At 36.0% G+C, this 13,371-nt stretch overlaps 4 protein-coding genes across 4 annotated transcripts; 2 read left to right on the forward strand and 2 right to left on the reverse strand.

The window, feature by feature from the left end:
• Positions 1 to 36: 36 nt before the first annotated feature.
• On the reverse strand, positions 37 to 3,059 carry C9374_002314 (uncharacterized protein; the record flags this gene model as incomplete). The annotated part of the gene is made up of 3 exons (XM_044691719.1): positions 37 to 786; positions 932 to 1,258; positions 1,308 to 3,059. The coding sequence occupies 3 exons, from the start codon at positions 3,057 to 3,059 to the stop codon at positions 37 to 39; spliced, it is 2,829 nt and encodes a 942-aa protein (XP_044550562.1).
• Positions 3,060 to 3,198: 139 nt separating this feature from the next.
• On the forward strand, positions 3,199 to 4,288 carry C9374_002315 (uncharacterized protein; the record flags this gene model as incomplete). Its single annotated transcript, XM_044691720.1, has 7 exons — positions 3,199 to 3,232; positions 3,304 to 3,384; positions 3,447 to 3,451; positions 3,507 to 3,587; positions 3,731 to 3,771; positions 3,829 to 4,036; positions 4,139 to 4,288. The coding sequence occupies 7 exons, from the start codon at positions 3,199 to 3,201 to the stop codon at positions 4,286 to 4,288; spliced, it is 600 nt and encodes a 199-aa protein (XP_044550563.1).
• A 76-nt stretch (positions 4,289 to 4,364) lies between these two features.
• On the reverse strand, positions 4,365 to 8,012 carry C9374_002316 (uncharacterized protein; the record flags this gene model as incomplete). Its single annotated transcript, XM_044691721.1, has 1 exon — positions 4,365 to 8,012. One exon carries the CDS (start codon positions 8,010 to 8,012, stop codon positions 4,365 to 4,367), a length of 3,648 nt encoding a protein of 1,215 aa, XP_044550564.1.
• Positions 8,013 to 8,724: 712 nt separating this feature from the next.
• On the forward strand, positions 8,725 to 13,366 carry C9374_002317 (uncharacterized protein; the record flags this gene model as incomplete). The annotated part of the gene is made up of 17 exons (XM_044691722.1): positions 8,725 to 8,786; positions 8,843 to 8,870; positions 8,923 to 8,986; positions 9,046 to 9,262; positions 9,317 to 9,325; positions 9,395 to 9,421; positions 9,507 to 9,569; positions 9,621 to 9,629; positions 9,734 to 9,742; positions 9,799 to 9,807; positions 9,882 to 9,890; positions 10,071 to 10,088; positions 10,136 to 10,140; positions 10,225 to 10,366; positions 10,472 to 10,639; positions 10,790 to 11,544; positions 11,598 to 13,366. The coding sequence occupies 17 exons, from the start codon at positions 8,725 to 8,727 to the stop codon at positions 13,364 to 13,366; spliced, it is 3,363 nt and encodes a 1,120-aa protein (XP_044550565.1).
• Positions 13,367 to 13,371: the final 5 nt, after the last annotated feature.

The raw sequence follows: 13,371 nt of genomic DNA on the forward strand, positions 1-13,371 counted from the left end.
TGACAAGAGTAGAATTAGTGATCAGATTATGCAGTTTTACTTCTTCTTCTTCTTCTTTGTTTCTTTCTCAAAGATACTGGAAAGCTGTTCGAGAGTTGGTTCAAATTCTGCTTTTGTGGTAAAGGCCCACTTTCTTTCAAGGTCATAAGATCTTCGTCCTTCTGGAGAAAAAACTTGAACAATAATATTACCAGCATCCACAACCATCCAATTAGTATCCATCTCGCCCTCAATTTTTGGTTTTAATTTATGAAGTCGTCGCTCATAAAGAGCGTCAACCACGCTTTTGGCCAATGTTTTCATGTGCCGATAACTGCTTCCAGTAACAAAAACTAAGTATTCGGCAAATGAACACTTCTCGCTCAGATTCATCACTAATAAATCCAATCCAAAATGCTTGTCCATCAATTCACATACTTCATTAATTGTTAACAATCGATTGGCTTCCTCTGCAGTTAAAAGTTTAATTGTATCTTCTGGATATCTGTCTTTAAATTCTTCAGCTTCACGAACTAGAGGAATTTCATCAGACGTGTCTTGTTGTTGTAGCTCAGATGGTAATTCAACAATATTGTTATCCTCAACTGGTTGTTCTTCAACTACAGTTTTAGAAACTTTTTTAACTTTCTTTTTAGGCTTTTTCTCTACTACTTCAGCTTCATAATGTTTTGAACGTTGTTCATACTCCGCCAACAAAGAATCGATGGATGCCTCTGTCGAGCTTGTTTCTTTTTTCGTGATTTTTCTTGCATAATTCCGAGCAATAATTTCGTGTATTTTGGGAAACTTATTCGTATTGCATCGGAATTGAACAGGGTATAATTTGAAAGCACGAGATGATGGTAAGCAGAACTGCAGTGTTAATAATCTTGATTGGAGCATTTTTTTTGGAGCTTTATTCGTCATTTCCTTCGTCATCGTTATCATCAACCATCAGAGCGTCATCTTCCTCCTCTTCAAATTGGTCATCTTCAAACTCGTGGTGAGAAGGTTTTGAACGGGATGGCATCTTCTTTGATTGCACTAGCGACCCTAGTAACACCGAAATAATGTCACTTCGTTTAGATTTGTCAATAATTTTGACTTGGCTTCCAAAGTTTGAATATTTTGTTGGTTCATTATAAGTTCTGCATGCAAATTCAAAAGCTCTGTTGAAGGTTCGAATCTTTTGATGATTTTGATGAAGTCCACAAATGTAAACTTGATTTCCGAGTTGCTTGATGAGAATTACATGTACTTTTCCAAATAATTTGTTGTACTACAGATGTTTGTATCAAAGATGAATGAAAAAAGTAAAAAAAACAAACCTTAACAAGTTTCATAAAATGTTGGGTCAATTGGAAAAACGCAACTGGGGAAATACTAGTTTCGGTCTCAGAGTTAATGGAAGTGGTGGATGTAATGTTCCAATGTTGTTGATCGAGCTGTGATGAAAATGCAATGTTGAAGTGAGAAAGGTTAATACTTGTCAAATCGATAGCAATAAATTCACGAGTATGTGTGTATGATTTGTTCTCCATGACCATTTTGAAAATGTCATTCATAGCTTGTCTCATTTGTTTCGCTTTTGTTATTCCTTGCTCAATTAGCTGCTTATTCTCTTTTGCATTAATGATACTATTAGAAATTGTAGTCAATAAATTTTGAGGTGGAACAATTTGCATCATGCCTAAAAGAGCAAATACTTGATCACTGGCAGTAAGAGAAAAGGCCTGTTCATAAACTCTTTCGAAAGAATTAAATACAATCGAGGAGAGATGATATTTGTTCTTCTCTTTTTTCACGGCCTCAAGGAATCGGTCTTTGGTTGCTCCAGGCAGTGCTTGCCACGGTGACGTTGCGTCTTGTAATTTAATTCCTAAATCTGCAATAAATAGTTTCATTGCTTCAATACCACTGTTCAGCCACGTGTTGAAAGCTCTAGCCACCAGAGTTGAGTTCAAACAAGCGTCATAAATGGTCCATTGTCGCAATAGTTCAATATTTAAATCGTTATATTTGTTTCTTATATAATCCCCATCAAGAGGTATTGAAATACCATCAAACGACTTTTCGTTAGACCTGTAAACTAGGTCATAGGATAGTTTCGAATAATAATCTGGATATTCATTATCAGAGAGTCTATCGAATAAATAATGGAATGTTACGGAAATGATAGCAGCCCATCTCATGGAGAGAGAAATTGAATGTTGTTCCAAGAAGGAATAGAGAAGGAATGCTGAGGGTTTGCTAAATCCATCACTATTGTTATACAATATTACTCGTTCTTCTCGAGTGCTTGCATAATAGTGTTCATCAATTTCCGATAGAATAGACTCATTATCCATAGCCATATCGGAATTGTATCCCTCTCCATCACTAGGATTGCTTTGAACCTCATCATCATCGTCTTCTTCCTCCTCTTCCTCATCATGAACAATAAAATCTGCCATTTCCTTATCAGCATTTAAATCATCATCGTCCTCAATGAAATTATCTTCATTGAGAGCTTCATCGGGATTGAGAGTAATTTTTTCTACCAATTCACTGGCACTCTTATCAAAGAAAGAAGATGAATGATAGGCTTCTCCTGCATCTTCCGTGCCTTGAATTATTTCATCCACAAAGCTCTTCTTTACAAATAAATATCGACCATGATTCTCTTCATCCTTATCAACAATTAAATGAACGTTTCTCACTTGTTGAAGAGTACTAAACACGTTGCATAAATAGAAAGGTCTACAAGCGTCCAACACGAAAAAGTGTTTGTCTTTGTACTTGTTAAAATCCTTATATTGTCCACCACAATTGATCAAGAAGAAAATGGTCTTATCACTGTTGTTTTCAATATTCCGAGTAATGTCTTGATGATTACTCACTAACACTGCTGCATAGTTACCAAAAAATCTGTCCGACCTATAGAGAGAAGATAATATATGAAATGCTGCCAAAGCATCAACATCCAGAGAAGCGACCATGAAGATGGAATCTCGGTATGGAATCTCACTCACTACATCACGAATTCCTTGCAGGGATGTGATAAATGAAGTGTGTTGCAAGGAAGGACTGTTGTGAAACATTTTTTTGAAATTTGATTTTTGAATTTGAATGAAAGCGCCAAATTACATTTTTAACGGTCAAAGGCTTTCTCCTCATCAACCAGTCACCAACTGGTTCGTCTTCCTTTTGAATTGATCAGAGATTGTCAAACATCAAAAAATGTCAAAACATGAATTTACAGTGGTCGTTGTAGGTTCGTTTCACACCATATGCACATCCTTTCACAAACTGAGCACTCGCTTGAACACATTAAACTTTTCACAGGCCCCGGTGGCGTAGGGAAAACATCGCTGACCATTAATTTAACAGAAGGACGATTTGAAGAAGAATACAATCCAACCATCGGTAAGATCCGAAATTGATGAAAATATTTATTATTATTATTCAATGATCGTGTTATTAAAAAGAGGATGTAAGTGTGCATATGATGAACATTGTGATGATCATCTGATTATTTTTACAAATAGAGCTATCAAAAAGTATTGAATGTAAATAACGAAAGAGTGTTATTAAATATTATTGATACAGCAGGTCAAGAAGATTATCAGGTAAGCAATTTGACGATCGTTCAATGAAATGAAAATTCGTGATGACAACAATATGACTCTTGGTTTCTCTTTATAAGGTGGTAAGTTGAAACCAAAGTTGTTTTCATGAATTGAAAATTCTGAATTATTTACACTGTAACAAGATAAGAGATCAACATTTTAGATCAGGAGATGGGTTTTTATTGTATGTTTATTTAAGAATTTAATTTTACAGTTGTTATCTAATGTTAATTACTGAAAGAGTGTTTGATGTCACGTCAAAAAAGAGTTTTGAAGAAATTCCTAGTTTTTATGATAACATCCTTAAAAGTAAAGAAGGATGTGAATATCCTGTAGTTTTATGTGGAAATAAGTGCGACTTACCAGCTAGTTCAAGAGCTGTGACAGATGTCGATGCTAAGAAATTATGTGAAACCAATGGATGGATGTACTTTGATACTTCTGCAAAGGTAAATTTTGAATTTTAATTATACACCATTGATAACAACCAAATTAATGGTTTTTTATCTATCACCCTTTATACTCTGTTTTTGATTTCAAACAAAAAACAGCAAGGGTTAAATGTACAAAAATCCTTTGAGATGCTGTGTAAAATGATTATTGATTTCAACACTGAAGATACAGACACGGGCAGCGGAAACCAAAAAGAAGAAAAACCAAAGAAACAAGGTTTTCTTTCCAAACTCTTCAAAAAGAAGTAAATATACTGTATTGTTATCACACCTATTAAAATTTCACTTCTTAGATTACCAACTACTAGGTATTTTTAGTGTCCTCTCATTCCAGCTTAACAGTGTTGACATCTATCGTCGTGCTTGCATTGTTCGCAGTTGGAGATGTGCTTGTAGCAGCAGGAGGAGATGGTGAAATGATTGTTTCTGCCAACAACACTGTTGCACCATTTCCATTATTGAGATGAATGGTCACTGGGCTTTTCTTTGCTTGTCTCAACGCACTTTTAAGAACTTGAATGTTCTTGCGAGATTGTATCTTCCATTCCTTGTATGATTGAGTCAATTGAAATCTTCGAAAGGTATCTCGAACATTTTTTACAACATCCAATGTAATGTAATCCAAATCATTTGGAAATTCATCGGATTTGATATATTCATCATTCCATCCATTTTGTTTCCACTTGTTAAAAATCATTTTGGATTGATTGGAAAAGTTCACTGAAAGTTTGGCATTTTCACTCACATACAGATTGTAAAAATCTTCACAAACTGTCTGCTTTGCTTTTTCAATCGTATCACGGGAGAGATTTTGTCTGAGAGTTGGTTTATAACTCTTACTCAAGCTGCTACTGGTGGGAGATGCTGCTCCACTACCACTCAGCTTTCTTGATTCGTTAATATCACAAAACAGTAAAGTATAAATCTTTTCCATGTCGTTAATGAAAGCAAGATTCTCCATAGAAAATTCACTTCTAGAGAATAGTCTCAATAATTCAAAACCTTTTTCATCGACGAATAATTTGCCAAGATCATCACCAAGTAATTCAAGAAGTGGAGAAAAAATGTTCGTTCTAAATTTCACATTCGATGGCTTCTTATCAATGGTTGGTATTTCTACTTGTGCATTTGGAGGCTCTTCTTGATGTTCATTCTGATCTGCCTTTGAATGAGTATCATGTGAATAGTCATCTTGTTCACTCTCAAACAACATTTTGTACTTTTCATACAGAGTCATGATACAAATAAATCCACCTCCAGAGGCTAAAATTTCAAAAACTACAGCAGTGAATTCTATTGGAAGAGAAGCAAATGTGGCAGTAGGTAAAGTACTTGAATAGGTCTTGTTATTGAGGAGTGAAATGTTATCCACACGATCTCTAACAATGAATAGCACTGCAACACTGGCAATAAACTGAAAAATCGAGAAGAAGTGAATAACCAGCTCTAAACGATAGTACAATGGATCATTTCTAAAAAAGTATTTCTTCCACTCACACCTCTTGATAATTCTTTTCCAATTCCATGCCATATCAAAAGAGAGAGCTCCAATAGCCATTGCAGAAGCTACTAAAAAATAAAATCCAAGAACACTTAACACGGTGGTTTGAAGTACTGATTCGCCAGTGAGCAAGAACACTGGAAGGATGGCCACAAGAGAAAGTGAAACAAGGAAAGCCACAAAGATGGTACTGCAAATTTTCACACGACGAGATTTTACCCACCATATGGAACCTAGTTCTGTTTTGGAAAGTACATCTTCATGAAGAATACTCATACTTCCACTACTAACATCTAGACCATTTTCTGAAAGATGGTTTGCAATGGTATTCTCAAGTGTTGAATCTTTTTGTTGGGATACAGATTGCTGTGATTGTGGTGGTAGTGTTAATGGTTCTGCAACTCCTGCAGTTGTGGCAGTCATGTCAATGTCGCTAACAGAATTCTGAGGTAGTAAATGCTGCTGTGGTTGAGGTGTTTGTGGTGTTTGTGATGGTTGTAATAACAATTCTCCTGATGAATTGGAATGTAAAGTAATGGCAGATGAGGAACTAGTTGGATGAAGTGAACTCTCTAGAGATTTGTTACTGGAATCTGCATTCTCATGTGTCAAGGGAGTTAAAAAATGATTACCAGCTGAGGGAAGAGTAGGAGTTGCATCTCCATGGCTTGTGACAACAATGGCAATTGTGTTTTGATTTACAGATGCATTAGTTTTCTGTTTTTTCTGCTTATCCAAAGATTCTCTCTTCATCTTTTTATACCAATCGTTGTATACTTTTCTCTTATAAAAAACTACCAAGGTATTTAAGAAATACATGAGATAACTGAAGCAAAGTAAAATCATTGTAGAAAATACAAAGACGAGAAGTAGAAATTCATCACCCCAATACGTCTGTAACAACAATCTCACAAAATTGACAAAAATTTGAATAAATATCACATAAGGTAAATATCCACGAGATTCTCTAGGTTTTGATTTTCTAAGAATTACTAATAAACTCAATACAATGATGCTCAACGTTGCATTGATCACCACAATGATGGTTGAGATGGCATGATGTACCTGAATGAGACTTTTTTGAAAATTCAAATCTGATAATTCCGTTTGACCAAGTGTTTTCAAAGAAATCTCAGCACATAAAAGTATTGAATTTGTTCCCAAAGGTTGTTTGATAATGAGAGGAAAGGTAAAAGGTAAATCAAATTTAGAGACCAACATTTTCAACTTGAAAATAGATTCTGAATTGGTCATGTTCATGGATGAAGAAGAATTGTTGGAAGAATTGGAAAAACTTAGAGAGGTCAGAAAGGTCTGTATGGATGGAGGAGGAATATTGTCTTGTTCACTTTTTAACATGTTGAATAAATCTTGTAATTTCAGTTCAATAGTATATTCAAATCCATAAAACATCTTTCTCATGAAGAGTGGTGTCATGAACACTTGTGAGCCTGACACTAGACTTGCATAGGAACCATCTTCACGTGTTTCATTTGAGACCAAATATTGATCTTTCATTTCCACTAAATAACTTCCAGAATGGGTTCGAGTGAGATTGGTGGAAGCATGCAATTCAAAGAAGATGTTACGGAATCGAGGTTGATAGGCCACTCCCCACAAATCACTCTCAAATTCAGTCTTATTATGTATAATATCCATAGAAACTGCAAAGTAGGTCATTCGATCAATGGTAGCACTCACTGAAATGGTTGTAATTTCAAAGAGATCAGGACATGGTACGAGATGAGATGATGCCGACAAAGAGGTTGTACTGGAAACATTAGAGTATTTCAATCGCCAGGTTCCATATAGATTGGGCGTGAATTTAAAATCGTGGAGTTGGGTGAATAGAAAGGCTTGCTCTTGGGACAAGATGCACGACGAAGGAGATGTTGAGGGTGGTGGTGGTGATGATGATGATGATGATTCTTGAGCGAGTACGACGAACATGCTCTCATCATGTAGTCTTTGTCGTTGTAATAAAGCATGCTCCGATGTGGTCCAATGGTGGTAGTCGTTATTATAATGATGATGATGAAGCCCTTGTGGTTGAAAATGGGAGTGGTAACGAGTAGTGGTTAATACATAGAGATTAGTGATGTTCAAAATAAATAGAGCTAGGAGTATGAATAAAGAAACCATGGTAGTTATTGATGATGATGACGACATGTAGGAACGATGAAACCGTGAGGAAGGTATGGTTCGTCTCGTGGTAAAGTCAACCACCATGGATTCTCGGGTGGATAAGTGATCATGGCGGTAAAAAAGGAAATCAAAGTCTTGTTCTTCTTCTTTTCGGGCCGTGGAGGAGGAACATGTTGTGGTTAGTAGTAGCAGTGGGTTTGATGTCGTTGATGAAAGCTTCTTCGTGTAAGAGCTACAACAACAGTTACTCACTCTGCTTGGTTCCTCTTCCATGTTGTTGATGAAGGCAATTGTGTTGTACATGGTCGGTGGTGATGATTCATTCATGATGATTCTTTTGGTTATAGTTATGAAATCGTCATCGTCTAGATTTGTTTTTTTGAATGTACTTGTTGATTCATTCATTGTAGTATCTCAATGATGAAAAGAATATTGTTGTATTTGTTGATGATTAGTAAAGTCGGCATGCAGTAACGATATCGTTCGGATCCGAACGTGGAATTGTTGTTGAGAGTTGCCACTTGTCAAGGATTTTTGTGGACTCAGACGCACCAAACAACTTTTTAGCGCTTGCAAAATCCTTTAGATCATGCCACCAGTTCTAGAAGGCATGCCATTTGTGCGTTTTCGCATCAAGAAAAGAAACCTGCGGCAGTCCCTCGCGTTTGTTTTCGTTTAGGTGTTGCGCCACAGTTATTTCAAGTAATTCTAAAATTTCCTTCCATTGACCTTTTATATTAATTATTACCCACTCGAAAGGAATGAAAAAGTTGTAAAACGGGTCGGACTCGGTGTACGGTTGCATGAATATTCATGTACACAACCCACTACAGTATTTACTGCAACAATAAGGAAGTAGGGTAATCCGTACGCGTACATTCAACTCAAGGGCACTACACAATGAACATGTGAGAGTCAAAGGCCCACGTTTAAATGTCACGAACAAGTTTCGTCTTGTGTGTTGAAAGTGTTACATACTTTTCATCAAATTCCATGAATTATCAATTTTCAACAACTGCCACTAATCAAACTCAAAAAAATGGATTTACGTGTAGTGATTGATAAAAGTGGTCGGAAAGGACAGGACGGACCTTGTGGCGAGTATGTGTTGATGTAATCATCATTACAATTTTTTAATCAAAGCAAATTGTGAATAGAAATGGAATGGCAGGAAGTTGTGGAACTGTAAGTGTGATAATCTCACCATGAAATTTAAGTCATATCATTTCGGATAAAGAATGGTATTCAAGGGATTAATGGAAATTACGGAGGTAATGATGGAACATTGGGAGGTAATGGAGGTGTGTGAATAATTTTTCAATTTTTTTGCAAATCTTTTTTCGGATTTCTTAACTATTAGGTCATGGCTCACATGCAACCAATGGAACGAAGGGATTGCATGGAGAGAATGGATCTCATGGAAGTGACATTCATATTGTGTTAGATTATTTTTCACCGACGCACATGACGCTTTGTGACGTCAATAATTTAAATTTTCAAAACAATCAAATAGTTCCAATGAAAGATGGGTCTGTAGTGCTCATCTCACGAGGTGGAGATGGTGGAAAGGGTGGAGAGTAAGTATATGATGACTTGATCATTATGTTTTTTACATGACTTGGAATTCAAAGTGGTGGAGAGTAAGTGAAATTTTATTCAATGAGTGTATTAAGGAATATACAATGTACAATCTTGGAATCTTAATGTAGTGGTGGAAAAGGAGGTGATGGTGGATGGTAAGTGTAGCTTATTCATTGTCATTTAATTTGGAAATTATTATTAAATAATTATCGTGTATAATTAATGCTAAAAATACAACAGTGGTGGTCAAGGAGGAGATGGTGGTCCAGGATTGAATGGAAAACCAGGAGAACATGGAGCAAAGTAAGTATGATTCATATTCATCATTCTCATTCATACTCATCGACCAAATAGTGGTGGAAGGTTTGTAACTATTTGAAATGTCATTTTCACACACTTTCAATTTCATAACACTTGTGAAATGAACATGTTGAATAATGATCATCAATGACTCTTAAACTTTACAGAGGAGGAGAGTAAGTATCCTTTAGAATTATAAATTTCATTGGAATGAATATATTTGTTCAAATAGTGGTGGCAAGTAAGTACTGTCTATTAAGGCACTTGAAAATGTTTGAACAATATCTAAATTAATAATTATACATCAATCACAAGTGGTGGAAAGTAAGTATCTTAGCATACGTTTTAAACAAAACTCGAATAATCCATCGTTGATGTGCACAGTGGGGGCTCAGGTGGCGAGTAGGTACAATGATTTCATTCACAAACAAGTGTGTGACTATTAATGACTAACATGTTATTTACAATTTGTGTGACTATTAATTTGCATTGTTAAAAATGTAGTGCTGGAGATGGAGGAAAGTAAGTATCATATATATAATTCCAAAATGAACCATTCATTCTTTCAGTGGAGGTATGTTTATCAAAAGAATGTGACCTCATGATTCACACACCAAAATATATTTTTCATCCATTCACACCCTATCATCATCATCAGGCTGTGGAGGAAATGGAGGAAATATTATCATTGATACTCGAAATCCCTATCTCTTAAAATTTGTATCTGCCTCAACTGAACCAGGAATGGGTGGTAAGGGTGGAAGGGGAGGTGAATTTGGTCGACCAGGATTTGGAGGAAGGTGAGTTTAGGTGTGTTCCATGTACAATAATAATCATAATTTTTTCAATTCACTTCGTTGTACCATCCATTGAATGATCCATCATTATTGGAATACTACTACTAGACCTGGAAATGGAGGAAATGGAGGAATGGGAGGTATGGCAGGTCCACAACTGGTCTATCAGGCACCACCTGGACATTCACAACCCAAACCACCACAATTATCGAATGGACAGAGAGGACCTAATGGAAATATGGGACTTGCAGGATATAATGGAGCACCTGGAAGAAGGTATGTGTGTGAATATTTGTTATTGAATTTTTTGTTATTGAATTTTAACCAATGTCTGATGATATTATTGTGTGTAAATGAAAAATGTTAATGATATTCAACTATATTTGGAATTTATTGAAATGGAATGAACATGATGAATTATCATAGTGGATTACATGGAGTGGATGGTCTCGATGGTCACATGGGATCTGTCATGTTTCGAGTGTTGGATGCAAATAATCAAATTCTTGAACAATCTTCCACTTGTTATTCACTCAAAGTGAAATCTTTTTCCTTACAAGTCCTTCGAGAGGAACAAGAAGAAGATGATGGAGTGTTAGAACCTGGTGAATTGGTATGCTTTAAGAATATCATACTCACGAATGAAGGAGGATTGACCTTACCTGTTGGAACTGTTATAACCATACCTGATCATCATTCGAAAGAGATTTCTTTCCTGTCGAATCATGTTTCATATATTTTAAATGTACCATTAAGACCCTACGAGGATTTTATCATTCCAGACCGTGTTGGATTTGGAGGTCAAATTTCAGAAAGAAAAAGTGCTATACTTGTTGGAGATACCTTCTCATCAAAACTCGGTATTGAAATTTGTTCGGAATTGAGTGGATCGAAATTTGAAGCATGTTGTCAGAAGCAGAATTATCAAGTTCAGTATCCTGTGTGTTTTGAATTAATGTCAGCAACAGGAACGATTGGAAAGAAGGAATTGGCTACAGTGATTGTGACGATACGAAATGTGTCAACTGTCATGGCTTATGGAATTCAAAGTGGAACTGATGGATCAAAGCGAAGAGTAGCAATACAAATGGAGTTTGATCCAAGACTAATTTTACACAAGAATAGTGAAGATTCCATGACCTCTCAATGGATTTCTAATGGAAATTCAGTGTTTGTTGAAAGTAAGTATTCATTACATTCCAATTTCTCTGGACATTGAATCCATTGTCATCAGTTCCAAACATTCATCCATCCGATTCATTCACACAAGTCTTTTTTGTTGAAATGAGTGATCGTATTCAATATTTTGAACATGCCACTATTAAGGCAACTCTTTTATTGAGAAATATTCCTATTGAACAACATGAACGAGCCATTCGTTTCACTCCAACCTATTATCCACCCTCTGCTGGTGAAAATAATTTTGATTTAATCTTTTTCACAGATTCCCATTTATCGAGAATTGAATTTTTAACTTATACTCAAGTCTTTGATGGACTCTCACTCTCAGTGAATTATTGGGACATTGAAAAGTATCATGGAGTTTCATATGTAGATGCATTACCTTCTCATGAAAAGAATTCTCCATTGCAAAGACATTCACCTGCTTCATGGGTCAATGATTGTCATGGAAAAGTATTATTATATCCATTAAGACAATATACACAAATGGATGAAATTATTTCAACAAGTTCCTCGTCCCAAATGGATGCTCGAATGGATGCTCGTGATATTTTCAAAGCAGTTGCTGGATTTGATATTCTTCCTACCACCACCTCAACATTGATGGGTCATCCACTCAGTTCCACGAGTACGACTACGATCAATATATCTGAATCCCTTCTTACAAGTAGTAGCATGGAGAGTCGTTTGGATGGTTCAGTAGCAGCAACAGCAACAACAACCGTAGATTCAACGGACCACTCGGAACTGGCACGAACTGATTTTGGAGGATTGATTTTCATTGGAAATGTAGATGCTGTGCAATTTGTACAACGTTTGTATCAGGCATGTCCTTTGAAAGAAATTCCAGAGAAAGACCTGAGTGAAAATTTAGTGGTTTCGAGTCCTACCTTGGAAATGTTTCAGAAAAAGTATACCGAATTTCACAAAAAGTTGCTCTCTCAGAAACCAAATGGATATTTCCAATTGTGTAGTAGTGATTTCTCACCAAAACCAAAACAAGGTGTGTTTGCAAAAACACTTCTTGGCAAGGGAACCTATAAGGAGATTCCACTCTCAGTCACAGATCCAATCCTTGCCATTACGACCATGAGTGGAGATGGAACAAACTTTCTCTCATCTGATTCACAAGTGAATTTCAACTCGACGCAATTTGAAGCTGGATCGAATATGGGAAGACTAGTGAACGCCATATTATGTTCATTACCCATTTCCAAGTTATTTTCCATTCTGAAAAATCCAACTCAATGGCTAAAAGCACTCATAGTTGTTACTGAAATAGAAGGAACTCGACAATCCATGAGATATGTTCATGCATTGATTTGGGCCATCTATTTCAAATTATATCATGCTGTAGTGTTTAATGAGAATTTACATTGGCTATGTAATTTTATTTTGGATGAGTTTGAAAAGAATGCATCCACTTATAAGGTTCACCCAGAGAGAGATGTTTTGTGTGAAACTATTGTCATGGCATTGGCGGATTTAGAAAGAAAAATCAAATGGAAACAATCCTTGTTTTCCAAGTCGATTGAGCAAAAACAAGTCTATGACAAGTTCAAAGCAAGTCTTGAAAATTTGATCTATCAAAAGGTGATTGTTGATACCAAAACTTCGACAGCCATTAAGAAGTCAGTGAAGAAACGAATCAAACACATGGATGTCAATTATTTCTCTTTTCATATCAAGTGGATCACTCGATTGATGGTGAATGGAGGTGGTCTTCAATTTGAAAATGAACGATTATTGACGGATAAGAGTACAAAATCAACCTTTAGCTCCAAATCAGAGGACGATCAATCTGAATATTTATGGCAGTAGAGCAG

Source organism: Naegleria lovaniensis, assembly GCF_003324165.1.
Source record: "Naegleria lovaniensis strain ATCC 30569 chromosome Unknown tig015, whole genome shotgun sequence".
NCBI classification, from domain to species: domain Eukaryota; phylum Heterolobosea; class Eutetramitea; order Acrasida; family Naegleriidae; genus Naegleria; species Naegleria lovaniensis.